The sequence below is a fragment of the Oncorhynchus mykiss genome, chromosome 3 (genome assembly GCF_013265735.2).
Source record: "Oncorhynchus mykiss isolate Arlee chromosome 3, USDA_OmykA_1.1, whole genome shotgun sequence".
NCBI classification, from domain to species: Eukaryota; Metazoa; Chordata; class Actinopteri; order Salmoniformes; family Salmonidae; genus Oncorhynchus; species Oncorhynchus mykiss.
In genome coordinates this window covers 56,293,156-56,321,104 of record NC_048567.1, presented here as the reverse complement: position 1 = coordinate 56,321,104, position 27,949 = coordinate 56,293,156, and the positions used below count along the sequence as shown (strand labels likewise).

The window sequence follows — 27,949 nt, the reverse complement described above, 5'->3', positions numbered from 1 at the left end:
CAGTGCACTATATAGGAAGTAGGGGGCCATTTGGTATGCAGTCTGTCAGTGATGAGGGAACAGGCAGGGGCATCATGCACCCCAGAAATCTGAGGGGGGTGGGGGTGACTACACCGCCTGTCCATTTAGAGCCATAATCATTATGCTTAATTCAATGTAATACAGCACATCTAGCATCTAGCATCTCTTCAGTCTATCCTCCTGACTGGTGGTTATTTTGCAGCTAAGATAGTAAGACAAGCTAGTAAATCTAACTTGATAGTGTAAAAAAAAAAATGTATTTACAGGACAAATCTGAGGGGCCACATGCCCCTGTCCCCCTATAGGCATGATGCCTCTGGGAACAGGAAAGGGAATGAGGACACAACAGACCAGACCACAGGAAGTGAAGCAGAAAGGACATTTTATTGTACCCAGTACAGATCATTATAAACTCAGTGTAAGGTACACGTTGTGAAGAGGGAGAGGTGAAGCCTATACAAGTGCAGACAACCCTTGGTCAGGGAAGACTATAGGTAGATACACACATCTCTTCATCTGAAATGACACCCTTTTCACTACACTGAATGTACAAAACGTTATGAATACCTCATGACAGACTGACCAGGTGAAAGCTATGATCGCTTATTGAGATCACTTGTTAAATCCACTTCAAATCAGTGTAGATTTATTGTTAACCTTTATTTAACTAAGCAAGTCAGTTAAGAGCAAATTCTTATTTTCAATGACAGCCTAGGAACAGTGTGTTAACTGCCTTGTTCAGGGGCAGAACGACAGGTTTTTACCTTGTCAGCTCGGGGATTCGATCTAGCAACCTTTCGGTTAAGTCCAACGCTCAAACCACTAGGCTACCTGCCGCCCCAGTAAAAAAATCCTTTAACCTTTTTAAACAATTGAGACATGGATTGTGTATGTGCCATTCAGTGGGTGAATGGGCAAGACAACATATTGAAGTGCCTTCGAACGGGGTATAGTAGGTGCCAGGCGCACCGGTTTGTCAACTGCAGCGTTAGTTATTTTTCACAATCAGTTTCCCATGTGTATCAAGAATGGTTCACCATCCAAAGGACATCCAGACAACTTGACAACTATGGGAAGCTTTGGAGTCAACAAGGGGCAGCATCCCTGTGGAACACTTGACACCTTGTGGAGGGGGAGGGGGCGCAACTCAATAGGTGTTCTTAATGCTTTGTAAACTCAATGTATATAGTAAACTACTTTTGACCAGGGACAATAGGGCTCCGGTCAAAAAGTAGTTCACTATATAGGTAGTAGGGTGTCATTTGGAATGCAGACACACTGTATGAACCCCAGCCATACTACCCTTTATAAATAAGACAATATTCTTGTTCTTCACCATTTCATTCACCAAAAACGGCCTCTAAAGCAAACTGTCTGCAGTAATAGTCGAGTCACAGGGATCCTGATATATATTTAAGATGCATATGTTGTTATAGGCAGAACTATACAGGCTTATACAATAAAATCAAAACAGTTGCAGACTTAGCAAAAATATATATTTATATAAGTTTGTATTTTTCCCCATTTAAGAAACAAAACATGAACAAAATGCAGAGAAGTTTCACAATCTGCTTCTTTGTCCAGAGTAGAGTAAAGCGATATGTTAGTGGACAGTTTATTTGTTTGAATACACCGTCATGCAAAGAGAAGCAGAGGTCTCTTGTTGACAACCTGTGATTGGCAGAAAGGAGTCCAGGGAACGGTGTAGAATTTCACCCCTTCGCATGCAAAGTCCTGAACAATGCCATCCTAGTGCATCTGAGAAATATAGTACACTCACTGCTGAGGAAACGTCAAGCACCCAATAAAATAAAAATAAGATTTCACCTTTTTAATAACTTTAGGCATGTATAAATTCAAAATCTCTAGGAAAAATTGACTGAGGTGTCCCTTTTGGAAAAGAAAAAGGATTCCTGCAGTGCCTAGTTTTTATTTAAGGAGGTGGAGTGCTAATTAGTCAGTCAGTTACAACTGAGGCAATATAAGGAGTGAGTTTATGAAGAAAAAAAAAAAAATGGTGTGGAGTATCATTATAAAGGAGAATGTCTGGTCGCCCCGAGTCCGCATCCAACATTCACCCCATTTCCTTTATACTGCAATTCTTTTGACCATAGACTGGTGGGCTTTGTAAAGTAGTGCTCTATATATAGGGAATCGTGCTGTTTCAGATGCAGCCACAGCTGAGAGCCTGGAGTTTTACGCTAGTAGGGCACTCACAGGTAACCCAGCAGAACAGAACAAACACTAAATAATTACTGGATAAAAATATAGCCGGGCCGGCATTAAACAAACAAAACGTAGGCCTCTGGTTGGAGGAATCCATCCATCTAATCTGAAACCATAGAATGTCCCAGTGGGTTAGAGCACTACTAGGTCTAGATCTTTAACCAACTGTAGAAAAGCCAGCATACTAACAGACATTTCTACACTAACGTTTAAGCCTACAGAAACAAATAGGTCTGGAGTTTTTTTGCAAATTAAAGTCCTTGCTTACACAGATCTTATTGTTCATATGTGGCAGAAAATATATAATTATGGGGGACGAAAAAGGCAACTATAGAATAGTGCTGCATTTATATATTTTGTCAGAATTAACTTAAGATACTTATTATACTCTTTTAGAAAAAGCAGATTGTCAATCAGAATTGGTACAATTCTTGCAGTCTGCGCAGAGAGACCTATCAGACAGTCCTCCTGCATGTTGTCATCATAATGCAGCCCCTGGCCCGCCATCACGTCCTCTTGGTCTCCATTGCAACAACGCCACCTCGCCTTAAGTTGGCGGAACCACTGGAGTCCATTCCACACTTCCATGGCCCCCCCCTCTCTTGGTATAGTAGATGATGCCAGAGATGGTGGTTGGTGCAGGTTTCTCCTCAGTCGTTTTCAGGGGGAGGGAGGGTTAAATTAATCTGTAAGATTGGAGGAGTAATTTAGCGGTAAGAGGAGAGGAAGGTTTCGGGTTTGATAGTTTCTTGCTCCGCCTCAGCCGTTTGATCTCTGGGTTGGGTTTAGTAGTAGGGGAAGTGCGTGTCAGTAGCCGTAGCCGTCAGGGAAGGGTAGGCCTCCTACACACTGCTCCCCAGAATCCCCCAGGTAAGGGGTGTTCTTGTCGTAGTGGGTGAGAGGCAGGGTGTCGTCGTCCACCTGACCATAGGGCAGACTGTCTGGGTCGGCCTTCAGGTTGGGCCTTTGGTTGTCAGGGAAGGCCATGGAGAACAGGGCCTCAGGGTCACACACAAACTTGTACACGTACCTCTCACCAGCAACCTGCAATAGACCAATCAGAGGATAAAGTTAGTTTGAACCACAGAATTAAATAAAACACAAAACATTATATGCAACTATGGTTAGACCCTGCGGAACTGCAGCATCATCCCCCAAGGTTTATTCAAGTAAGCCAATAGCTAGCTTGCTCCGAAGGCAGCTTAATGCTGTTGCTAAGTAGAAATGGGGAAGGATAGAAAGAGTGAACCTGCCTTTACCTTCTGCATGATGCCCTTCTCGTAGTAGTATCGCAGAGAACGACTCAGCTTGTCATAGTTCATGGCTGGCCTGTTCTTCTGGATGCCCCAGCGGCGAGCCACCTGAAGAGACGAGACAGAAAATACTGAACATCTTTTTTTTTTTTTAATTAAAAAAGTTGAGTAGCTAGCTTTCAATAGTCTGAACTATTATTAGGACTAGGGCACAGACCTGACTTCAAGTCATTGTAGAAGATAAAAAAATAAAAAAAAAACACCAAATCGCCCATGTTTATCAATGTAACATTACAATAAAACCATGATTTAAACAAAACATCTTCCCAACGGACCTCTTCAGGCTCTATGAGTTTGAACTCCATGCCCCGGCCTGTCCAGGCGATGAAGTGACCGTTGGCCGGGTCGTCCAATAGGGTGACCAGGAACTGCCAGAGCTGCAGAGAGCCGCGACGCTGGTATGGAGGGCAGTCACGGTACACCGAGGGCTCCTGCTTGACCTTCCCTGTGAAGAGGGGGAAGAGAGCGAGAAACAGAAAGCTGTATCTGAGAACTGTACTCCACCACAGTCAGCTACAGGGTGGTGAGACAGTGAAGTGGAGCAGGCTGCTCATTTTACACCCGCCTGCCATCTCAGCTGCTCAAAGGAGACTTTCTACAGTTCTTCTCCTTCTTTAGTCAGTGATGCAACGGACATCCTAATAATCCTGTCCTTTGTTCCACTGCTGGCAGCAGTTGAGAGAGAGTCCTCCATGTGCTGCGTGTAAAGCCCCCCCCCCCAGGGGACAGGATCCAGGGGTGTGAAAGTATATATGTTTTACCTTCAAGTCTGTCAGGAACCACACAGGTATCGTCGTAGTACAGGTGAAGCTCTCTGAAGGAGAAACCTGTAATATGAGAGAGAGACATTAGCTAGGGCGTGGGAATGCGGCCTCCAGGGGGACTAAACTGCTCACAAAGCAATGTAGCCGGGCAGCCTCCCAAGAGTGGAAAATTCTGTTGAGCTAATATCATGCAGTGCTGCGGAGCTGTGTTGAAATGCTCACATAGTGAAAACCTAAACAGGACTCGTTGATAGATGCAACATCCCGAGAGACGTCATTCTAATGTTGAGCTCTACCATCCGGCCTGCCCTATTACCCAACCATGCAGCACTTTAACAGGGAAATATGTCCCAACAGGGTCAACGGCTACCATGGCTTTGAGAGAGTTTCCCTTGTTTTATTAGCTGCTATTCACACACACCTTCCTAGTAATGTTTTTATTGCAAGAGCTCTAATAAATACGATTTACAATGCTTTTATCACATGTCAAATAAAGTTGAAACCCTCCTCTGCTAAGACGGGAAAACGGTTACAATAACTTACTTTCATGGTTGTTTTGGTAGAAGGTCCCTGCTCTTCCAAATGTAGACTGACAGATAGGCACTTCTATAACAGAGGGAGGGGAGAAGACAGGCAGTCAATGTAACCTCTTTCCATTCTCATACACTCTAAACACAACCTCTGCCATGACTATATTTGGCCGCTGCTAGTAAAGAGAGATTGTACATATTTACTAGTAAAGGGAGCTCATACATACAAGCAGTATCCATTTACTGTATGTGTGTCACTGGGATATGTTCGGTTTCTGTTCGAATTGTGGCACAAACTATTCAAGTTGCATTTGTGGTCCCACCCATTCACGTGGTTGGTGACGAGGATGAACAGTGTGGAACAAAAAGGTTTACTACTGTTCTACCTGCTGCTGCAGCACTTCCTCCTCTTACACAACTGGCTTTGACCTAGCAGCAAAACAGCTGGGCTGTAAATGTCCACTAGCTATCCCACCACATCTGTTGGAGCGGGCTAAGCCCTGATCAGAGCACACTATGCAGCGTGCAACAGGCCTTGCATGTCCACTGAGCCCCCAAATAGGATTACCCATCGGCATTAGAACGGGTTGGGCTTTCAGATATTAAATCACAACAATCAAGTTACGCCTCTGTCGCCCATGGGATCAAGCCCCGCCCCCTTTAACTTCTGTGTCACTGTGGCAGAAGTGAAGTGTCCCCAACCACCCTACATTTACTGTCCTCTGCTGAGGAGCAGATCTTTATTACACTTCAAGGCCATTTCTACAAAACGTTTATTCTAGTACTGTCAACGCATGTTGAGTCTGTTACAGCATAATATGCTCTATCCAATTGCAACACATTGGTTGTCTTAGATGGCACCGATCGATAGATAGATAGATAGATAGATAGATAGATAGATAGATAGATAGATAGATAGATAGATAGATAGATAGATAGATAGATAGATAGATAGATAGATAGATAGATAGATAGATAGATAGATAGATAGATAGATAGATAGATAGATAGATAGATAGATAGATAGATAGATAGATAGATAGATAGATAGATAGATAGATAGATAGATAGATAGATAGATAGATAGATAGATAGATAGATAGATAGATAGATAGATAGATAGATAGATAGATAGATAGATAGATAGATAGATAGATAGATAGATAGATAGATAGATAGATAGATAGATAGATAGATAGATAGATAGATAGATAGATAGATAGATAGATAGATAGATAGATAGATAGATAGATAGATAGATAGATAGATAGATAGATAGATAGATAGATAGATAGATAGATAGATAGATAGATAGATAGATAGATAGATAGATAGATAGATAGATAGATAGATAGATAGATAGATAGATAGATAGATAGATAGATAGATAGATAGATAGATAGATAGATAGATAGATAGATAGATAGATAGATAGATAGATAGATAGATAGATAGATAGATAGATAGATAGATAGATAGATAGATAGATAGATAGATAGATAGATAGATAGATAGATAGATAGATAGATAGATAGATAGATAGATAGATAGATAGATAGATAGATAGATAGATAGATAGATAGATAGATAGATAGATAGATAGATAGATAGATAGATAGATAGATAGATAGATAGATAGATAGATAGATAGATAGATAGATAGATAGATAGATAGATAGATAGATAGATAGATAGATAGATAGATAGATAGATAGATAGATAGATAGATAGATAGATAGATAGATAGATAGATAGATAGATAGATAGATAGATAGATAGATAGATCACCAATTTTGACGATAACACAAAAGTAATGCACTAGATTGGGAATACGGTGCCATTTCAGACATCCATTATCTGGTGAGCTGTCCCAACCAGGAGAGCCCTATGATGGTGGCTATGCCCATATATTGAGATCAATGATATGGGTACATGTAGTTCCAGAAAATAAATCATCCTGGGTCATATTTTCATAATGTTCCCTTGCGTCGTGCAGCCATTCGTCTGGGTAACCCCGCTGTCTGAAACGCTCATCCAGATGGTCGGCTTGTTTGTCATGGTCACTGTACTACAAATCCTGCGTTTGCGACTATTGGCTGATAGGAAGGCTCTTTTTTAGGGGTATGGGGGGGGGGGGTGGGGAGCTGTCTCCACATAACTGGGAATTCCTGTATAGGTCCATGCTAAAGACACACCCCTCCCTCAATCAAAATGTAAAACAAAAAAATTAATGTTAAAAAAATATATAAAAATAAAAAATAATAATAAAATTTAAAAAAAAAAACTCTACAAAAGCAGGAATATTTTCAGTCAATGGAGGTCACAATAGGTCTCCCTGGTGGCTTATCCATTTGTTTTTTCACCCACCATGTGTCATGTCCCTAATGGTTACGTGAGGTGAAATGTGTATATTTTGGGATGTAGACACTCTGTTTTGACCTGAAGAGCCGTTTTGGATCATTGTCAAAAGCAGTGAATTGGGAGCTTTAACAGTGGACGGGCCTTCTTGTTTTTTACTAGTATTCTTTATTAGCCCAGCACCTGTTTAAGTATGTGCGTATGGGCTATGCCCATATACACAAATCCATCCAGAGAGAGAGAGGGAGACAGAGGCTGGGCCAGTGAGCCTTTATGTTGATGTACGTATTTATAGGCTGTAAGAAGCTTAGCATTACATCACTGGCCTCTCAATCAAATCTGAAAGGGAGAATGAGGGGGACAGTGCAAAGCTGGCCTGGGCAGAGGGAAGGAAGGAGAGGTGGGCACTGGTGGCAGAAGAGGGACAACAGCCGGGGTGCTTTGGTGGGGGGGTACACAATTGTTCTTATTTTGCCACCTTACCTATAGGTAAATAGTGTTGGATTGTGTAGCTAAGACTTTTGGGATGGGAGACAACTGTATCTGGCTGCATCTGGCAAGTCAATCTGCATATTGAATTAATTTCAATGTAATGGTAGTAAAGTTCATACTTGCAAACTAGCTCCCTCTGTAAACACAGCGTAGTGGCCCAAATCTATCCTAGGTAGCCCTATACTAGTGAAGTAGGTTTCCTTGACCCTGGCCGGGATGACGGACCTATTTACCTGTTGGCAGAGCCTTAAGCCGGGCTCAGAGATTCATGTTTACTGGCCTGAGGGTCAGAGAGCAGTGTGATTTAAGAACCACGCGGTCGTGTGTGTTATGAGTGTTGATACAGCGCTGTGCAAGGCAAGAGGGGTTTTAACTAACTCTCCCAGGACAGCAACCATAATCAGAGAGCCCCAAGGTTGTGTCCGGCTTACCCATCCTCCTTTCCTAAATACGCACGTCCTTTTATGGAAGGAAAGGACTGGTGGAAGAAATAGGGTGGAAGCTTGTGCTTACAACAACCTAATACATTGAGTGCACACTTGAGAAGGGTAGATAATTGGAAGTCAAGACTCACACCCTCAACCCAACGAGAACCCTGTGGGTCAGCTACAACTTATGACCCAAGCCACCTTGGGTCAGACTGATCCAGAGCAGCCTGGAGGTAGCCAGCCACTCACCAGAGTCGAAGCAGAAGTCCCGGGGCTCCTGTTTGATGGCCATGGGGTGGAAGGCACCCTGAGAGCCCATGGAGGGGACACCCTCCTCGGTGTAGCGGGGGTCCAGCAGCTCTTGCTTGAAGCCATGTAGACCAGGGACCAGGGGCTCAGACATCTGGCGGTGGTAGGGGGGCCTCCCATCCCTGGGCAGGGTGCTGTGGCTGGGGGCCTGCTGCTGGGCTAGGAACTGGGGGCGATCCTGGCTCTCAGAGGGAGGGAAGGGGAGACATGGCTCCGACATCTGCCTCTGGAACCTGGGGTGGAGGAAGACATGGGAGGGTGGTTGGATGGTGGTTATTAATGAAAGCTGTTGATATAGAAATATTCTAATTAACTACTTATGGTTATTGATAAACTGTTGCTTAAAAACAGATTGAGTGAATGAAAACTGTTGGTGATAAACTTAAGTATAAGAGAGTGAGTCTCTTGAACTATTGATGAACTTGAGAATCCAGCTTTAGACCAAGACACACAAGCCACTCAGGAGCCAAATTGGCTCACTTATTGCAATCAAGCCAGTGAATACACGCTGTAAATGAGATGTTGGGGGCAGGTGTCACTAGCTAGCAAATATAAAAAGATTCTCCAGTGACAGTAAGACTCCCTTTTCTAGACAGAGCTCATTGGCCTGGACACCAAAGAGACAAGGCCAATGGCTTCTGGCTGCACATTGGTTCCACATTACTGGCTGGTGATGACATGCCCTGCGTTCCAACACATCCGACCAGGAGTCCTGTCACAGGTGGGGGTGACAGGTGGTGTGTAAGGGGACGTGGGTCATTCTCACGGGGGTCTGGTTTAGACAATCTCCAGAGGAGCCTGTCACGCTACCAGTGACCTGCCACCCGTGGCCCTTCCTCAACATCATAAGTGCACTTCCCCAACCCTAAAGTCGGCATTAGTGAAAGGTCACAAGGCCTGACACTCTCCACTGAGCTTGGTGTTTAAATGGCACATTGGGTCTCACAGGGCAATGGAAACATGTGAGCTCATGTCTCCTTGAGATAAAGATGGGTGTGTACATTTAGAGCAGTCAGAGTAGAGATATACACACACGCTCATTAGTTTACATGTTAGTAAACACATGGAAGGAGTCCTTCACCGGTTGGTCAATGTTGGATGTTTAATCTCCATATTCAGAATATTTACCAGGGGCAATAAATCACTTTTCTCCAGGGTAACCTGGTATTTCCCAACAAAACCAGAAGTGTCATTCAAAAGCATATCAAATCAAATTTTGTATCACATGCGCCACATACAACTTACTGTGAAATGCTTACTTACAAGCCCTTAACCAAGAAATAGAGTTATGAATATTTGCTAAATAAACAGTAACAATAAGATGACATAACAATAGCGCGGCTATATACAGGTCCGGTTTGGGATGAGTTGGACCGCACAGTGCAGAAAAAGTAGCCAACAAGTGCTCAGCATATGTGGGAACTCCAAGGCTGTTGGAAAAGTATTCCAGGTGAAGCTGGGTGGCTACTTTGAAGAATCAAAAATAGTTACTTCTTTAACACTTTTGGTTACTACATGATGCCATGTGTGTTATTTCATAGTTTAGATGTCTTCACTATTATTCTACAACGTAGAAAATAGTAAAAATAAAAGAAAAACCAAACTGTCCAAACTTATGACTGGTACGGTATATCTTCACAATTACAAAATGTGACCTAAAAGCCAGATGGAGATGGGTAAATTAGACAGTCAGTCTTTATATTAGTGTGGCATAGACTATGCTGCAGCAAATGTAGGCCTACCTGTCACAAGAAAAACATTTACCATGAGTTGATAAGTCTACATGCATTGAACTGCGCTCCATAATGAGATGGGCTGTCTGTCCCCACCCTGAACGTTGATTCATTATGCAGAGGCAGTAGGGAAGCCAGATTTACACATAGCATATAATTTAACAGTTCCATTTCACGCCATGATGTTCATATAAATCATTTATTATAATTGACTGGTTTCAGTTATTTATCCTGGGAAAAGGGGAGTGGTTTTGGGCAGTGAAGCGCAGTAAATCTCAGTAACCGGGTTCCTGCCACTCAACCCTAGTGAGTTGTTTCAGCACAGCATGACCGGACCACTCACCTGTGCTCAGGGCTGTAGGTGCCATCCTGACTGTGGTGTGAGGGTGGGCAGGGCACTGCGAAGGGCGGGCTCTGGCTGTGGAGGGAGAGCGGCCTCTGCTGGCTGTGGGCGGAGCCAACTGCTTGGTTGCCAGACTGCCCGTGCTGCAGTGGATGTGGCCCAAGCACCTGGTTCTGATTGGGTATTTGAGGGGGAGGAGTCTGCTCACTGAGTGGGTGTGTCCCTGGGGTGTTGGTAGAGCTGCACAGTGACACAGGTGTAGAGGGAGGGGTCAATGGCTTGTAGCCCAAACTGGGTTTCCTCTCATAGGCACTGTGGAGGGAAGGAGATACAGACAAAGACAGACAGAGGGCTTGGGTCAGCATGGTGATAATACTGGGCTCTTGTCTTGTTGGTGAGTTGGATAGAAAAAAACAGTCCACACCTGTAGCTGTAAAGGCACTTCTCTCCGTACGGCATGAGACTCCTGTCCTGGCCACAAGGAGAAAGCTCTTTGGAAGGACTCAGTTCCCGTTTAATCTTGGTTTGTGGGGGGCCATGAAACATCACTGAGGAGAGAAGGAGGACAAGGGGCAACACATCAAACACTGCTATAGCTAATTCAACCCATAAACAGTGAAGATAATGGGTGCTTATTCAATATCTTCGTTGATCATTTTCAATGGTATGGGCATTGGACAGAGTCTTGTCTTCTCCCCTCAACCATTTGTCACATGTTAATGACAGCTGACGCCACATGAAAAAGTACTATGGTACAAAAATTAGTATTCACTGTAGTGTTTTTGCAGACTAAGTGAACTGTGGTATTTACATTTCACTATAGTAAGGAATGTACTGTTTTTATTTTATTATCTTTGACATAGAAGTGGAGAATTTTTCCTTCAGAAAACCTACTGAAGAAATACTAAAAGAGCACATTTGTATAACCTGTAAGTAGGTAGGACTGGGGTCTGAATGGATAGTACAGCTCTTCTGCTCTTTCTATAACCTGTAAGTAGGTAGGACTGGGGTCTGAATGGATAGTACAGCTCTTCTGCTCTTTCTATAACCTGTAAGTAGGTAGGACTGGGGTCTGAATGGATAGTACAGCTCTTCTGCTCTTTCTATAACCTGTAAGTAGGTAGAACTGGGGTCTGAATGGATAGTACAGCTCTTCTGCTCTTTCTATAACCTGTAAGTAGGTAGAACTGGGGTCTGAATGGATAGTACAGCTCTTCTGCTCTTTCTATAACCTGTAAGTAGGTAGAACTGGGGTCTGAATGGATAGTACAGCTCTTCTGCTCTTTATATAACCTGTAAGTAGGTAGGACTGGGGTCTGAATGGATAGTACAGCTCTTCTGCTCTTTCTATAACCTGTAAGTAGGTAGGACTGGGGTCTGAATGGATAGTACAGCTCTTCTGCTCTTTCTATAACCTGTAAGTAGGTAGGACTGGGGTCTGAATGGATAGTACAGCTCTTCTGCTCTTTCTATAACCTGTAAGTAGGTAGGACTGGGGTCTGAATGGATAGTACAGCTCTTCTGCTCCTTCTATAACCTGTAAGTAGGTAGAACTGGGGTCTGAATGGATAGTACAGCTCTTCTGCTCTTTCTATAACCTGTAAGTAGGTAGGACTGGGGTCTGAATGGATAGTACAGCTCTTCTGCTCTTTCTATAACCTGTAAGTAGGTAGGACTGGGGTCTGAATGGATAGTACAGCTCTTCTGCTCTTTCTATAACCTGTAAGTAGGTAGGACTGGGGTCTGAATGGATAGTACAGCTCTTCTGCTCCTTCTATAACCTGTAAGTAGGTAGAACTGGGGTCTGAATGGATAGTACAGCTCTTCTGCTCTTTCTATAACCTGTAGGGAACACAATATTTGGTTTATACTTGGCATGTAGGTTTCTCACTTATGGGTGGCACAAACTGCAATATAAAGGAGGGGAATGGGCGTGGTATATGCAAATTATATGCTGTAACATTCTATAGTAAGGACTAAAAATGATCAAGGGACACATGTGTTGTATAGTATTCTAGTAAGAACTGTAGTATTCAAAAGTAAACTTTTTTTTCATGTGGGTCAGCCAAATAAAACCTCCATCAGTATCATACTATCACCACGGTCTGCACGTGCACATCTAAAATCTCCCCTTTGATTTCCATTAAGGACCCAGACTTTGTCCCAAATGGCACCCTATTCAGTGCACTACTTTTGATCCAGGGCCCATAGAGCCATTTGGGATGCAGTCCCAGTCAATACCCATGAATCAGTGTGGCCGTAACTCAATGATTTTCCTCCCCTCACTGTAACCATTAGCCCACTAGATCTCCAGTCTCACATCGGCTCCCATTTCCGGCGCCACATAATGGGGTAGTGAAACTGGATACCCGGGCGAGAGGAGTGTCAGGAGCTGGATGCATCACCCTAAACCTGGGTCTGATGGACCAGGGACAGAAGCGAGGGAAACAATAGGCACATGAGCCCAACTCCCTGTATATGCATGCTATAGAAGCCCAGAGCAGAGCAACATGCAGTAATGCTTCAGGAGAGAAAGACTGTATAATGGATAGAAAATGGGAGATTAGGGCACTCCCCCCCCCCCCCCCCCCCCCCCCCACACTTCTAGACAGGGGTCGAGATGATGGGAGGGCAAGGCTCAGTACAGTACAATGCAGGAGGAATGTGTGTGCGCAGCGCATTGGCTGCCATGTGACGGCCGGATGATTGCAGGCACGGCAGGGGCCACATGGAGCTGGTGAATAGAGGGCCTGTGAGAGTCTGGCCCCCTGCCCGGCTAAAGGGGTTGCTGCCAATCACATACGCACGCACACACATTATCCTGCACACTTACAAACGCACAGCTATGTCAAGAACTATACTGCAGAAACCACAGTGAACAAACTGGCGTTCTACAGTCTACTACACACACCCTAGCATGGGCCTCACTATCTAAACACACGTGATGTGACGGCATCAACCTCAATAATATGGTGCAACATCTCAGCTTAGTGGTCAATACATTAGAACATGCTAGGCTACCATGTAGATCAGGATCCATACACTAACAAAGACTGAGAAACCACATCCTGTCTCTGCTGCCACATCAGACAAAAACAAACTGTAAAATACACTCCATTGAACATAACTCAAATATTTCCCTTGGCTGCCATATAAAGGCTCTGTACACTGCAGACAAATGGGGGAAAGTGGAGCTGTACAGAAACTCTAGGAGAGGTGGGAGAAAGACTGGACAGTCTTTTGGATAGAGGTGGGTAGACCCATTCCAGAAGCTGAGTGTGAGTGCATGAAAGTGTGAAATCAGATGAGCTTGGCTCATGTGATGCCCCATGCCAATCGTCTGATAACACCCCCCAAAAATGGGGGGGTCTATTCCCAGAGGAAAGGTGGTTGAGGGAAAGAATGAAGTCAGGACCTGGCAGAATGAAAGCAAGAAAGAAAAGGCAAGCAAGATCTTGTCAGGGGTTGTTATCTTAAAGATGAACCCAGTCAATGTAGCAGAGTAAAGACTTCAAGAGCAAACTGAGTAAAACTTTGAGGGCAAATGGCTCGTTCAGTGAAGCAGTTTAATCCTGCAGGCCTAGGTTGTCAAGCACAGCAATAGTCCCAAGATCAGATCTAGCTACATTGTGTGCTTGGGGGCACTTGACACGGTCTCTGACGTCTGCAGAATACTCAAACGTTTCACAAAGTTGGCTGGGATTCAAAACAGCACGGATACCTAGATCCAGAAGACACACGGCTCTGGCTGGATCCCACCGGCCCCACATACCAGCCTGGTATAAATAATACATCTCAGGTACTCACAGCTATCAGACTGGAAATCTGGGACAAACTGTTCGTCATCAGGTACCTGGGCTGTGGAGGGAGAGAGAGGAAAGTTAAACAAGTAGATACTAACTGGGCCCCTGCCCGGTGAACAACATTGGAACTGTCAATCTCATCTTAGGGTCTTGATTCAAAAAGAGCCAAAGGTATTTTGTTCAACCCACCGGGGGGGGGGGGGGGGGGGGGGGGGGGGGGGGGGGGGGGGGGGGGACTAAGTTGGCCGTTACTTGGGCACTTTAAACAGGGACTATAGTTGTCGCAATCTCAAAACAATGGACTAGTCCCTAATGAATTCACCTTTGTATTACTGGTGTTGTGGACCAAAGAGGGAAACTGTCTAATAAGAAATTGAATAACGACAATTAAAAGGTGTGTTTAAAGAAGTGTTGCTATAAGTATAGAACAATTTTTGCTTTATCCTAGTCAGCAAAGTTGCTCATTCATGGGACTTTGCTCTAATTGAGTGCACAGAGAGAAAAACGTAATATTTCAAGTGACCAGCTTAGGTTAATCGGTAATCTGCCCAATTGCTCGATGCATCTTAACCATCTGTTGGGAATATAATTAAAACACCCAAGACATTTGACCAATTATCTCACATTTAGCCTTATTTTCTAAATAGTAGCCTTATTATTCTGCATGCACAGAAGGCAGCTACTTCAAGGGGAATTGTAATGCTTGGCCAAAGCCGTCAGATATGGATAGTTATTAATTAACATAACCAATGTCTACCAGAGGGCAAGTGATGTTATGTGATGCTGAGAGCAACAGAATACATCAAAATAAATTCAGCAGAAAAGGGAAGCATTCGGTATCAACTCTGTGGTATACGCACAAGATAACTCACCTTCTGCAATCCAAATCTCCTGTAACTGGCTGAGGTCTTGGAACAGGTCTGAAACAGAGGTTAAATAAAAAATGATGATATGCTGTGACAAGGTCACAAAGGGGAATTAAGTTGTCCAATTACCTTCCGTGTCCTGGGCGAGTTCTGTGTCTACAAACTTCCTTTTCCTGTTGTCGATGACTGGTCTGCTGTATGGTTCCTCCACATGAGATTTCTGCTGCAATGATGAAAACACAACCAACATGTTAGTGCTCTCTGTGTCACTCAGAGCCATTTATGTATGTAAATGGCTCTGGTGTGACTCATGATTGAGACTGAACGCCACGTCCCATCCAATCCACTTCTAGCTGGAAAGTTGACAAGGCTAAATCTATGGCTCTCTTCCAATATCCACATTAGAATACCATTTATAATACATGGCCAATACATTCTGCATTCCAAGTAGTATGGACGTGTAGATATTGAATTGGAGCGTATGATGATGTCCATGCTTAGGATTGATAAAGAGAACCATAGAAATAGAATAAGTAGAACCAGCATCACCATTCAAAAATCAATGGTTCTAGTAATTCTATGAAGATCACCAGACATGAGGAGCATTCTTACATTGGGTGGGACCATAAATGGGACTTGCTGGTCGTAGAATCGGTCCATGTTATCTGGGTCTCCAAAGGTTCCCAGAAAAAGGTATTCGCTTTAAAGCGATAGCGCGAGGGTCACTTTATGTACTAGCTGTTCAACTGTGGACGAAACATAGAAACATGTTTAGAGCAAAACTCTTGAGTACTCTGGGAGTCACCTAGTTTATCCTTCACTCATATTGACAGACCTGAAAGCAAGCTGAAACCTTACTACCGAGCTATAATCAGCACCTATACAATAAGCACCCCTCGTGCTTTTAAGTGAACATGCTGGTTAAGAGCATGCACAATGTAAATACACTCTAGTTGTGTGACTTATGTAACTCTTACATAAGGCAAAGCCAACCATCTGTGCAGGCGATTAGGAGACTGCAATAATAATCAGCTAAGACTGAGCTGGGAAAACTTAAGGATGGGTCTTAGCCCTGTACCTATCTCAGGATACTGCACTGGGTGACCATGCGTTGTATGAAGCACAGATGAGTGTCACTGTACAGTGTTTAACCCCAAAACAACTTGAGACAGTGGAGAACCGTATTAGACAAGACAAAGTCCAATGGAAACGGCTCTTTATTATGTCACCATTCTGGGGCAAAATACTTGTAGTAGATACTGCCCTTTAAATATAAAAATGTAGCACAGCTGTCGTGTCCCCTGGGCATTGCAAAGCACGTTACAGTGAAAAATATATAAAGTCCGGGAATAGAAAACAGTAACATTAGCCTGCCTACACGTCCTTCCATTCCACACCGATACTTCTCGCGCTCTAAACCTCCTCAAGAGTGATACGAGTCAGTCACTAGACTAACCCCCGTTTATTCTGACGAATAAAGGCATAGCTGGCCAATCATTAAAGAGACATATAGTAGCAACCCATTGAAAAGATGCATTTCCTAATGCATACAATGTGCCAGTCCAATAGTGTACACAATGAGGCACATATAGACACGCTGTGAAAACAGTAGCATTAGGTAATGGCCCATAGCTATTCTAAAATACGTTATCACAATTTAGAATAATAGCCTAATAAAGCTACAATTTAAATGTTATTCACGCCTTCGATCATATAACTTCTGCAAAAACTCGGTAGTGGGACATTGTCGGCAATCAAGAAAAGCAAGACAAATCACTTGATAATTATACTATAAGATATAAAAACTAAATGACATTAAAACGCTTTTGGTTTCAAATAGTTACTGAAAAAACATCCTACTACAAAATCTTAGCCATTTTATAAAAGAAAATTGCAGCTAATAGGAGATGAATAACATTCTACCCAACCCCCCTAGTACCCCCCTCTCTTCACCGAACCCTTGTTTTTGTCAATGAAGTGAAACTCGATCCGTATGGAACAGAGAAAAAACCTGACCTCTCCATTCATAAAATCACAAACAGCCGATCGACCTCGGAGATTAGAAAACTAAAATATGCAGACTCAGATAAAGGTACACGCAAATACACAGCACAATTTAAAAACAGGAATATAGTGCATGGCACAACTTAATACAAAGCGAAAGAAAATGGTTGCTAAAGTAAACGCTTTCTTGGAGAAGATGGCGATCCGTTTTAGCCCATGGCAGAGATATACATTTGCTGTTGCATGCACTCGTAAACTTATGGATATAATAGATCGCTACAGAGGCCTATCCAGGCAAATTGAAAATAGAAAGCATTCATATATTACTCACCCTGTGCGTGTTTCAATTCCGTTACAGTATGGAAAGAATGCAATAAAAAAAATCCACAAAAGACACTAACGTCGTCTGTCTCCGTTTAGTGATCAATTTATGCAGTCCGTCCGACTCCCAAAACTTGACTGAGCCTATAGTTAATGGACGGTTAGTTTTCCCTGGGGCTCGAGTAGGCTATACAGAGAGGCACACGCGTATTGGCTCATTGGCATTGTCCTTCAAGTAAGTAACCAATGGGTATCTTAAAGTCATTAATTATACATGAAGTGCTCAAGGACCAATCGTAGCGCAGGTCCGTCCTATATTTGTGAATGGCTGGGTTCATTCATTGTTTTTTCAGTTAAAACCGCTGAGGGACAGCTAAATAATAAAAAAAATAAAAACATGTTTTGGTCACATACACATATTTAGCAGATGTTATTGCGGGTGTAGTGAAATGCTTGTGTTCCTAGCTCCAACAGTGCAGTAGTATCCAACAGTGCAGGTAGTATCTAAAAATGATTCACAACAATACACACATCTGAAAGTAAAAGAATGGAATTAAGAAATATATAATTATTAGATGGAGCAATGTCGGAGTGGCATTGACTAAAATACAGTAGAATATAATACAATATATACATATGAAATGAGTAAAGCAGTATGTAAACATTATTAAAGTGACTAGGGTTCCATTATTAAAGTGGCCAGTGATTTCAAGTCTATGTATATAGGGCAGCAGCCTCTAAGGTGCAGGGTTGCGTAACCGGGTGGAAGCCGGCTAGTGATGGCTATTTTACCAGTCTGATGGCTTTAAGATAGAAGCTGTTTTTCAGTCTCTCGGTCCGAGCTTTGATGCACCTGTACTGACTTCGCCTTCTGGATGATAGCGGGGTGAACAGGCCGTGGCTCGGGCGGTTGATGTCCTTGATGATCTTTTTGACCTTCCTGTGATTTTGGGTGCTGTAGGTGTCCTGGAGAGCAGGTAGTTTGCCCCCGTTGATGCGTTGGGCAGAACGCATCACCCTCTGGAGAGCCCTACGGCGGTGTAGTTGCCATACCAGGTGGTGATACAGCCCGACAGGATGCTCTCAATTGTGCACCTGTAAAAGTTTGTGAGGGTTTTAGGGCCAAGACAAATTTCTTCAGCCTCCTGAGGTTGAAGAGGTGCTGTTGTGCCTTCTTCACCACACTGTCTTTGTGGGTGGACCATTTCAGATTGTCAGTGATGTGTACGCTGAGGAACTTGAAGCTTTCCACCTTCTCTACTGCGGTCCCTTCGATGTGGATAGGGGCGTTCTCCCTCTGCTTTTTCCTGAAGTCCACGATCAGCTCCTTTGTTTTGTTGACATTGAGTGAGAGGTTATTTTCCTGGCACCACTCTCCCAGGGCCCTCACCTCCTCCCTGTAGGCTGTCTCGTTATTACTGGTAATCAGGCCTATTGCTGTTGTGTCATCTTGATGACTGAGTTGGAGGCGTGCGTGGCCACGCAGTCATGGGTGAACAGGGAGTACAGGAGGGGGCTGAGCACGCACCCTTGTGGGGCCCCTGTGTTGAGGATCAGCGAAGTGGAAGTGTTGTTTCTTACCTTCACCACTTGAGTGGGAATGGGTTGCACCTACTGAGAAGGGGGAGGTAGAGGGGAGATGGGACGGACAGGACAATTATTGACTTCTTATTTCATTAACTTGTTTATTTTTGGTTTGTTTGGTGTTTTATCCTGTATCCATGTTTACATTTTTTTTACTGTTTTAAATTCTTTATCTATGTACTTTTTGAATATTATTGCCTGTCTGTGATCTGAACTCAACACAGAAAAAAAAGAAAGAATCCAAGGTTGGTCACAAGAAAAGTAGTAAACCATTCTCATCATCATTATCATCTGTATATAAACCTAAACCCTCTCCTAAAAACGCCAATGAGAAATATATGGGGAATATCCAACAGCTGTTCTGTAAAACAGAATCCCTAAAAGCCAATAGCTGTGATGTATGTAAAACAGAATCCCTAAAAGCCAATAGCTGGGATGTAGCACAGCAGGTGTATCTCACTGATCATCCCTAAAGCCAACACCTCATTTGGCCGCCTTTCCTTCCAGTTCTCTGCTGCCTGTGACTGGAACGAATTGCAAAAAGCGTTGAAGTTGGAGACTTTTTTCTTCCTCACCAACTTTAAACATCTGCTATCTGAGCAGCTAACCGATTGCTGCAAATGTACACAGTCCATCGGTAAATAGCCCACCCAATTTACCTACCTCATCCCTATACTGTTTTTATTTATTTACTTTTCTGCTCTTTTGCACACCAGTATCTCTACCTGTACATGACCATCTGATCATTTATCACTCCAGTGTTAATCTGCAAAATTGTAATTATTCGCATACCTCCTCATGCCTTTTGCACACAATGTATATAGACTCTTTTTTTCTTTATTTTTTTAAAACATTTTTATTATTATTATTATTATTATTTTCTACTGTGTTATTGACTTGTTTATTGTTTACTCCATGTGTAACTCTGTGTTGTTGTCTGTTCACACTGCTATGCTTTATCTTGGCCAGGTTGCAGTTGTAAATGATAACTTGTTCTCAACTAGCCTACCTGGTTAAATAAAGGTGAAATAAAAATAAAAATAAAATTATAAGATTGGAGGATGGACATGAATAGTATGAATAGATAAATATACTGTATGTATAGTAGAGTCTTTGTTGCCTGGCCCTAAGGTCTGGGGAGTAGAGGTTGACTTACAGTAGAGGGTCTTTTTATTATTGGCCTGTATGTCCCTCTCTGTTGGGGCGGATGTGGTGGGAGGTGTGTGTGTGTGTGTGTGTGTGTGTGTGTGGGAGCTAGCGGGGGCATTGTTCGAGAGCGAGCATAATGTATTTGTATTCCAAGTCTTTCCTTAAATAAATGCGACACATGCCACATTGGCTGTGTTTACACAAGTAGACCAATTTTAATATTTTATTTCACTAATTGTCCATTTGTCCAATCAGATCAGCTCTGAAAAATAATTGGGTTGACTGTGTAAAAGCAGCCAAAGACTGATGCATGTGTACAAGTACAAACCTCTCCTGAAGGATCTCTGTGTCCGAGAGCATCCATCTTGAGGAGGCCTACAGTGAGCAGCATTATTCCCGTCCCAACCTTATTTGTGCCAGCAGGTACTGGGTCAGTGTGACACAGATCTCTGCTCCTTATGCTATGTAAGCTAATCCAGCTCTTCTTCTTCCCAAAGTGATGTCCCAGTAACTCCTGCTGGTATACCAGGGAGGTGTGTGTTTATTTGATTGTTTATTGGGACCTCTTTTAGCCCACAATGGGATAAAATATAGTGAGCAATAGCCTTCATTAAAGCCTTATCAAATTTGGGTCTTTCCTTCAGAGTCCCTTCAGTCTTTCCTTCAGGGTCCCCTGTTAGGCCCATCTCTCATTCCTCACTTCAGCTAACTAGGTCCCCTCACAGCCGGATCATTGTACTGTAGTATTAAATAAGTGGATCACTCTCAAATCTTAATAATTGAGTCTTCATGGCAGTTATACCAAAGGGAATGTCTGACTGTCAATGTGCTATTTCCAAGATAACAAAAAACTAGAAAAATCAGTGTTGAGGTCAAATGATGCTCTCCGCGACGCCAGACAAGATGTGGCTTGTCTTGCCTTGCTATTAATAGCTTCACAACGTCTGCGTCCCAAATGGCACCCTATTTGCGATGTAGTGAACTACCTTTGACCAGGGCCCATGACCCAGAGCCCTATAGTGCACTAAATAAGGAATAGGGTGCCATTTGGGACTTACCCAGAGAGAGATCTTCTCTCCTTGCTCTCGCTTTCTGCTCAAACGCCTGTCTCTGTGTCTCTGCTGGAGAAGAGTAATTAAACAATTACACACCGGTGAGAGGAGAGGGCTCTCCATATGTTAATACATACACTCCTCACAGTTAGAGGACCTTGATAAAGGAGGCGAGAGGAGAGAGCTCTCCATATGTTAATACATACACTCCTCACAGTTAGAGGACCTTGATAAAGGAGGTGAGAGGAGAGAGCTCTCCATATGTTAATACATACACTCCTCACAGTTAGAGGACCTTGATAAAGGAGGTGAGAGGAGAGAGCTCTCCATATGTTAATACATACACTCCTCACAGTTAGAGGACCTTGAAAAAGGAGGCGAGAGGAGAGAGCTCTCCATATGTTAATACATACACTCCTCACAGTTAGAGGACCTTGATAAAGGAGGCGAGAGGAGAGAGCTCTCCATATGTTAATACATACACTCCTCACAGTTAGAGGACCTTGAAAAAGGAGGCGAGAGGAGAGAGCTCTCCATATGTTAATACATACACTCCTCACAGTTAGAAGACCTTGATAAAGGAGGCGAGAGGAGAGAGCTCTCCATATGTTAATGCATACACTCCTCACAGTTAGAGGACCTTGAAAAAGGAGGCGAGAGGAGAGAGCTCTCCATATGTTAATACATACACTCCTCACAGTTAGAAGACCTTGATAAAGGAGGCGAGAGGAGAGAGCTCTCCATATGTTAATGCATACACTCCTCACAGTTAGAGGACCTTGAAAAAGGAGGCGAGAGGAGAGAGCTTTCCATATGTTAATACATACACTCCTCACAGTTAGAAGACCTTGATAAAGGAGCCGAGAGGAGAGAGCTTTCCATATGTTAATACATACACTCCTCACAGTTAGAAGACCTTGAAAAAGGAGGTGAGAGGAGAGAGCTCTCCATATGTTAATGCATACACTCCTCACAGTTAGAGGACCTTGAAAAAGGAGGCGAGAGGAGAGAGCTCTCCATATGTTAATGCATACACTCCTCACAGTTAGAAGACCTTGATAAAGGAGGCGAGAGGAAAGAGCTCTCCATATGTTAATGCATACACTCCTCACAGTTAGAAGACCTTGATAAAGGAGGCGAGAGGAGAGAGCTCTCCATATGTTAATGCATACACTCCTCACAGTTAGAAGACCTTGATAAAGGAGGCGAGAGGAGAGAGCTCTCCATATGTTAATGCATACACTCCTCACAGTTAGAAGACCTTGATAAAGGAGGCGAGAGGAGAGAGCTCTCCATATGTTAATGCATACACTCCTCACAGTTAGAAGACCTTGATAAAGGAGGCGAGAGGAGAGAGCTCTCCATATGTTAATGCATACACTCCTCACAGTTAGAAGACCTTGATAAAGGAGGCGAGAGGAAAGAGCTCTCCATATGTTAATGCATACACTCCTCACAGTTAGAAGACCTTGATAAAGGAGGCGAGAGGAAAGAGCTCTCCATATGTTAATGCATACACTCCTCACAGTTAGAAGACCTTGATAAAGGAGGCGAGAGGAGAGAGCTCTCCATATGTTAATGCATACACTCCTCACAGTTAGAAGACCTTGATAAAGGAGGCGAGAGGAGAGAGCTCTCCATATGTTAATGCATACACTCCTCACAGTTAGAAGACCTTGATAAAGGAGGCGAGAGGAGAGAGCTCTCCATATGTTAATGCATACACTCCTCACAGTTAGAAGACCTTGATAAAGGAGGCGAGAGGAAAGAGCTCTCCATATGTTAATGCATACACTCCTCACAGTTAGAAGACCTTGATAAAGGAGGCGAGAGGAAAGAGCTCTCCATATGTTAATGCATACACTCCTCACAGTTAGAAGACCTTGATAAAGGAGGCGAGAGGAGAGAGCTCTCCATATGTTAATGCATACACTCCTCACAGTTAGAAGACCTTGATAAAGGAGGCGAGAGGAGAGAGCTCTCCATATGTTAATGCATACACTCCTCACAGTTAGAAGACCTTGATAAAGGAGGCGAGAGGAAAGAGCTCTCCAAATGTTAATGCATACACTCCTCACAGTTAGAAGACCTTGATAAAGGAGGCGAGAGGAAAGAGCTCTCCATATGTTAATGCATACACTCCTCACAGTTAGAAGACCTTGATAAAGGAGGCGAGAGGAGAGAGCTCTCCATATGTTAATACATACACTCCTCACAGTTAGAAGACCTTGATAAAGGAGGCGAGAGGAAAGAGCTCTCCATATGTTAATGCATACACTCCTCACAGTTAGAAGACCTTGATAAAGGAGGCGAGAGGAGAGAGCTCTCCATATGTTAATGCATACACTCCTCACAGTTAGAAGACCTTGATAAAGGAGGCGAGAGGAAAGAGCTCTCCATATGTTAATGCATACACTCCTCACAGTTAGAAGACCTTGATAAAGGAGGTGAGAGGAGAGAGCTCTCCATATGTTAATGCATACACTCCTCACAGTTAGAAGACCTTGATAAAGGAGGCGAGAGGAAAGAGCTCTCCATATGTTAATGCATACACTCCTCACAGTTAGAAGACCTTGATAAAGGAGGCGAGAGGAAAGAGCTCTCCATATGTTAATGCATACACTCCTCACAGTTAGAAGACCTTGATAAAGGAGGTGAGAGGAGAGAGCTCTCCATATGTTAATGCATACACTCCTCACAGTTAGAAGACCTTGATAAAGGAGGCGAGAGGAAAGAGCTCTCCATATTTTAATGCATACACTCCTCACAGTTAGAAGACCTTGATAAAGGAGGCGAGAGGAAAGAGCTCTCCATATGTTAATGCATACACTCCTCACAGTTAGAAGACCTTGATAAAGGAGGCGAGAGGAGAGAGCTCTCCATATGTTAATGCATACACTCCTCACAGTTAGAAGACCTTGATAAAGGAGGCGAGAGGAAAGAGCTCTCCATATGTTAATGCATACACTCCTCACAGGTAGAAGACCTTGATAAAGGAGGCGAGAGGAGAGAGCTCTCCATATGTTAATGCATACACTCCTCACAGTTAGAAGACCTTGATAAAGGAGGCGAGAGGAAAGAGCTCTCCATATGTTAATGCATACACTCCTCACAGGTAGAAGACCTTGATAAAGGAGGCGAGAGGAGAGAGCTCTCCATATGTTAATGCATACACTCCTCACAGTTAGAAGACCTTGATAAAGGAGGCGAGAGGAAAGAGCTCTCCATATGTTAATGCATACACTCCTCACAGTTAGAAGACCTTGATAAAGGAGGCGAGAGGAAAGAGCTCTCCACTTAGCACTCCAAATAGCCCAGCATTCTTTAAGTTATATTAATTTGATAGTTTGGGGTTGTCAGTGCAAATGGCTGCATTTTAGATATTAAATTGATGTGAGGGCACAGCATGGGGTTACTTAAGAGGTTAAGAGTACACATTTAGGCTTCATAACTCCTGCAAAGGCTGTAAGGGGAAGTAAACATTTAGTTAAGTTTGGTTCTAGGCTTATTTGCTTTAATATCATCAAAGTTGGAAACAATCCCCTCAGACATAGGAAAAACAAAGCTGCATTTTATGGTGGGCTGGGACGAGAACAACCTGCGTGTGTGTGCGCATGGACCCGAGGTCTTGAGAGGGGAAGGAGCATGGCTAGAGGGGGTGGGTGAAGGAGCAGTGTGTCATGGGTGTGGTGGGGGATATGGGTCTTCTGCAGTTTGGTCATTCAATCACGTTAGTCATTGGCCGTGTTCGAGAGCATCAAAACGGTGATGTATCACAGGTAAATTGTGACTGACTGACTGATCTACAAATAAGATAGTTATTGAGTAGTTATTTATGATGCAAGGTGATTTGTAGATCAGTCAATCTCGACTCACCTTTAAAGTTGGCTGCAATGTCAAACGCTCCCATTGTCTCTTCACTCTGTTTGACAGTGATATGGGTGTGTTCCTTAGTGTGCATTTCACTGATTCAGTATATATATATCAATATAGATAGTCATTTTAGCCTTATCTCTGCTTCAGTCTAAAACAAAAGCAAGTTGTAACAGTTTGACATTAATTTGTGCACCTCTGTTCGCAATAAGGATCCAGAATATTTGTCTCTGTGATCATGTCATGATGAGTGCCCTGCGTTGAAACCTTAGCATTTCTCCTGCCACACTAAGTAGTCCTTATCGTCAACATAACAGCTCTACAATATCTGATTACATTTAAATCCAATACATTTAAGTAGAAGACAGAGCCAGGTGTGTGTGTGTGTGTGTGTGTGTGTGTGCGTGTGTACGTGTGTGTAGAAATGTTGTAGAGAATAAAACAAACATCTCATTGGACCATATCACCAAAACAAAACCCAACAGAGTACATAGCATATTCAACCTCTGTTTATTTGATAAATCTTTTGTCCATCAAAATGGAGGATGCCAACATACAGCTAACAAACATACCGGTGAGGAAGAATGACAGACAGTAGACACAGCTAGGGCACAAGATGAGAATATTGATTCACAGTCCTCTTTTTGTCCAATCACAGAGAAGGAGTGGGTGGGGGGGTGGGGGGTGGGGGGGCTACTGTCACTGTCTGCCCTTGATCCTCATTGGGTGCTACAGGCGTATGGATAGCTACATACCACACTGACCCTGAGGGGGTAAACACCACAGAACTAGAATAAGTAGAACGGGCCTCCCCTTTCAAGTCAATGATGCAATAATGGGAGGATTGGCAGCCATTTTGAGTGTACCCATGAATTTAGCAGTCAAATTGCTATTGTCAAATGTTCTAAGCCCTTTCTATTAATTATATTTCTATGGTAAACACAACAGGCCTATGGGTTTATGCATACATGTAGAACATCACACTCAGGAATGAAATGGACTGTATGCATGGATCTACTGCATGTGTCCTGGCCACTAGTGTCACTCAATACTGTTAGTTAATCTGCCCATGCCTAAGAATAGGATTGCACCAACGACAGTGACAGTACGATAAACCTCACTGCCTATGTGAGTCTCTGAAGGTGGAAATAAAACAAGGTTTGAAGCGGGAGCGACAGTGGAGACAAGGGGATAATAGTTACACAAGGGGAGGATGGTGACGAAGACTGTCTTTGGCTCCATTCCAATAATCCCAGATGAAATACTACTTAAAATGCAGCAACGTATTGGCCATATTCTAAATGGTATGCTTGCGTGGATATGGGAGCCTTTTTTGTGCCCGGTTGTCTCAATTCAGTGGAAGAATGTAGATATTAGTGATATTAGATATTAACTACACAATCCTACTTGTAATAGACTGTGTACACTATCATCATAATTGGTTTATTTGATATACCACAAACACCACCACAAACACCCCCTTTAACCACCACTCAAACTCCCTCCTCTAGGTCACCTCAGAGGTAGCCTCTGCCGAGTTCCCAACAACCGGATGTTCCGGTTTTCAGTGGAAATTAAAAGACAACCTGTGACTCGATTTCCGCTTTTGGACATTAGCAAGGTGACACTCCATCTTAACTCCTCCTCCACATTTACTGGATTGGTTGAACAGTGCAGAAGAGAACCTCCTCTGACAGTTTTTTCTTCTTCTTGTCAAGACCAGTATGTAGGGGATCTCTCACACCTCCTACATTAGGTTACCTCAGAGGCAGCGTGGTTTCAACAAGTCACATCACATCATGTACATCAACAAAGACAGAGGCCACGGCCACACACTATGGCTATGTTTATAACAGTAGATGTGGTGCAGTACATAGAAATCCCTGCTGCATCACGGTGGACAACTTATTGGCGTCGTCCCAAACGGCAGCCTTTTCCAGGACCCGCCAAGGGACACTCTGTCAACAAGAAAACAGATGTTTTCACACCAGCCCTCCTACTTTTTAAAGGCCACATTCTACAGACGTCGTTGACAACCTGGGCTAAACCAAATCCTCTTAGAAGTGGATGTAGTTGGAAGTGGAAGTGGACCAACACCATAGGCAGTGATGGTACAGACCAGGCGGGTAGTTGGTGATGGCAGTGAGTTATTGCAACACAGAGTAAGAGGAGATAGTCACCATCATTCTTTGACTTGTTTCTATATATTTTTTTACTCCTTCTAAGTGGGTGGCTTGCATTGCAATTGTGCTGTTGTTGTGTCCTGGCAGAGAAAGCAAGAGAAAGCCGCTCCTTTTGTTTGTTTGTTGGTTAAGGCTATTGGTCATTTCTGATGACCGGAATTGGAGATGAGTGGTAACTGGTGAATGACACAAACATTGAAGGTTGATATAGCGTCTGATAGGATTAAGTTCTGTGGTTGTGATGTCGTGTCGGTGTCTCTCTTCCATCTCCTGATGATGAAACCCAAAATGGCCGCTTGGCAAAGGTGTACATTTCTCCTGGAAAGTCTCTCTATTCGACCAAGACAAGCCATCACTGTCCTTTTCTTGCACAGAAGTATCAACATGCTATGCTAGCTACCAACAGGGAAAGACAAAGTAAATACACAAGATCATGGGTTTTTAAGCAAAGGATTGGTTGAGGGGGTTGAATAGCTAATATCACCCGACAGCAGGACAGGTCCTAGCTTGAGGGAGAGGGTTGCAACAATCAGCGTGGTCTCTCCTCAAGCAGACAGACATTTCTTTCTGTCTCCTTTGTTTCAGCAGGCATGCGGT

The 27,949-nt window shown here is 43.3% G+C and overlaps 1 protein-coding gene across 2 annotated transcripts; it reads right to left on the bottom strand.

Annotated features, from left to right (window-relative positions):
- Positions 1 to 386: 386 nt before the first annotated feature.
- On the bottom strand, positions 387 to 17,679 carry etv5a (ETS variant transcription factor 5a). Of its 2 annotated transcripts, none has more exons than XM_021597432.2 (13): positions 17,522 to 17,679; positions 15,799 to 15,932; positions 15,316 to 15,409; positions 15,193 to 15,240; positions 14,325 to 14,375; positions 10,942 to 11,065; positions 10,518 to 10,829; positions 8,382 to 8,674; positions 4,868 to 4,930; positions 4,322 to 4,387; positions 3,836 to 4,005; positions 3,501 to 3,608; positions 387 to 3,291 (listed from the first exon to the last, which is right to left on the bottom strand). In XM_021597432.2, exons 2-13 carry the CDS (start codon positions 15,844 to 15,846, stop codon positions 3,055 to 3,057), a joined length of 1,614 nt encoding a protein of 537 aa, XP_021453107.1. In that variant the 5' UTR covers positions 15,847 to 15,932; positions 17,522 to 17,679; the 3' UTR covers positions 387 to 3,054. The 2 variants fall into 2 exon arrangements, with proteins under 2 accessions (XP_021453107.1, XP_021453108.1); XM_021597433.2 differs by having other exon boundaries at positions 3,507 to 3,608.
- Between the last annotated feature and the right edge of the window lie 10,270 nt (positions 17,680 to 27,949).

Excerpts from the sequence above, each read along its gene's own strand:
- etv5a (XM_021597432.2), bottom strand. The coding sequence starts at position 15,846 with ATGGACCGATTCTACGACCAGCAAGTCCCATTTATGGTCCCACCCAAT. Across the intron at positions 11,066-14,324 it reads AGATTTCCAGTCTGATAGCT|TGATGTTTCATGGCCCCCCA; the intron begins GTGAGTACCTGA and ends TTCTCTCCTCAG. Across the intron at positions 3,609-3,835 it reads AACTCATAGAGCCTGAAGAG|GTGGCTCGCCGCTGGGGCAT; the intron begins GTCCGTTGGGAA and ends TCGTCTCTTCAG.